General features: G+C 44.3%; 1 protein-coding gene across 1 annotated transcript in view; it reads right to left on the minus strand.

Moving 5' to 3' along the window:
* The window catches only part of JARID2 (jumonji and AT-rich interaction domain containing 2), a 215,117-nt gene extending 213,402 nt beyond the window's left edge, over window positions 1-1,715 (minus strand). Inside the window, exon 1 of the mRNA XM_017730670.1 lies at window positions 1,174-1,715. Within this exon, the coding sequence (XP_017586159.1) occupies window positions 1,174-1,218 (45 nt within the window). The 5' untranslated portion in view covers window positions 1,219-1,715. The remainder of the gene's footprint in view (window positions 1-1,173) is intronic.
* Between the last annotated feature and the right edge of the window lie 6 nt (window positions 1,716-1,721).

A 1,721-nucleotide genomic window follows, 5' to 3' on the forward strand; every position in this document is an offset into this window, starting at 1 on the left:
AGTCAGCTGGAGTCAACTGCAGTTTTTACCAAATCTATAGAATACCCAGGCAAAGTGTCCCGAAGGTCACCCTCCCCGCCAAGGAACACCCCTCCGCTGAAAGAAACCGGCGCAGACGACAAGACGCGATATAAACTACAACTTTTAAAGCCTCGCATCAAACACGCCCAAAACCGAGGATTTCTATTTCTCCCCCCACACCCGCCCCCCAAAATACGATTCTTTTTTTTTTTAAACAGGGAGATAAAAATCATTATCCGCTCTACTGCATATATGGATAATCCCCTCCGCTTTTCCAAACGTAAGGAAAAACTGCTCTGTGCCAATCAAAACGTAACTGGAGCACGAACAAAAATCCAACTACCCATCCACATCTATATGTTCAAAGGATTAGACAATTACAAGGGATTGGTTAAGCGGCTGAATAAAGCAAGGCAGAAATACAGCTCAGGCTGCGCTGGATTAGCCCAAATTTTCGAGCCATCATAATGAATTATTTTTCAAACAGAAGCGAGCCATTTTCCTCATTATTACAGTCAATCCCGAGGAACGCGCTGCCCGTAAGGCGATCCCCGGCTGCTCCGGTATCTATCGCAAGGCAGAGCGGCCGAGGATCGCACACAGGAGATAGGATGTGGTACTGCGAGAAACCAGCTCGCCATAACCAGACACTCGGTTTCAACTTAAAGGGCTTCCAACAACCACCGCCGCCGCTTCACCAGACAGGGATGGACACACGTATATAATTTAAAAAAAAAAAAAAAAAAAGCCGAAAAGCCACACCAACCCAAAAAACAACAACAAACCTCTTTTAGCATGCAAAAGCACAGAATTAAGAAAACCGCTTGAAAATGCAGTTTGGTGACATTATCGCGGACAGCCCCCTGAGCTCCCCACGTTTCACCTAAAACTAGATTATGATTGTGTCATTTGAGGTCAATACATTTATTCACTGGAGGAATCGCTACACAAATCTGGTTTTATAACCGAACTGGATAGCAGGCTTCCTCGTTAGAAGGGGCCTCTGAAACTCCCCCACCACACCACAGAAAAATCAAATTCAGCATCACATTTGTTCCCAAAGCCTTAGAGCTGCAAGATTAGCTATAAACTTGACATTCACTGCCATTTCCTAAAACTGGGAGTCAAACGATATATGTTATGGCCACTTACGTATTTCTTTTGAATTATATTCCTCTTGGGTCTTTCTTTGCTCATTCTGGTATCCAAATTCTGATTGCAAAAGGGGACAATTGCTTCATGAATTAAAGCCGAGACAATTAAAAAAAAAATTTAAAAAAATACCGAAAAAATCCAGGGGGGAGGGGGTTGTTTGTAGTGGTATCTTGTAATCCGACTTTCTTTCCTCACAATGTGATTCTCCTAGCAATAAATCCGAGAAATGGGGGACGGAAGAAAAAAAAAAAAAAGACGAATGCGAAGGAAACAAAAAAAAAATTCACTTTAGTGAAGCATTATAATGGAAAATTTCCCCCTAAACACAAAAAACGACGCCCTTGATATCCCCTTTTCTCTTTCTCAAGCCGCCTAAGCGATCTGCAGGTTCTTAGTGTCAGAGCTGTAGTTACATCTTGGAGGAGGAAAGGGGCCGGGAGGAGAAGATAAATAATCGGGACGTTGGAAGTCACGTTTGTGCCGCTGCAGCAGGGAAAGCGGCAGGGACAACTCCAGCAGCGGCGGCGGCTCCGGCGGCAGCAGCG

Source organism: Corvus brachyrhynchos, unplaced genomic scaffold (genome assembly GCF_000691975.1).
Source record: "Corvus brachyrhynchos isolate BGI_N302 unplaced genomic scaffold, ASM69197v1 scaffold43, whole genome shotgun sequence".
NCBI lineage: Eukaryota > Metazoa > Chordata > Aves > Passeriformes > Corvidae > Corvus > Corvus brachyrhynchos.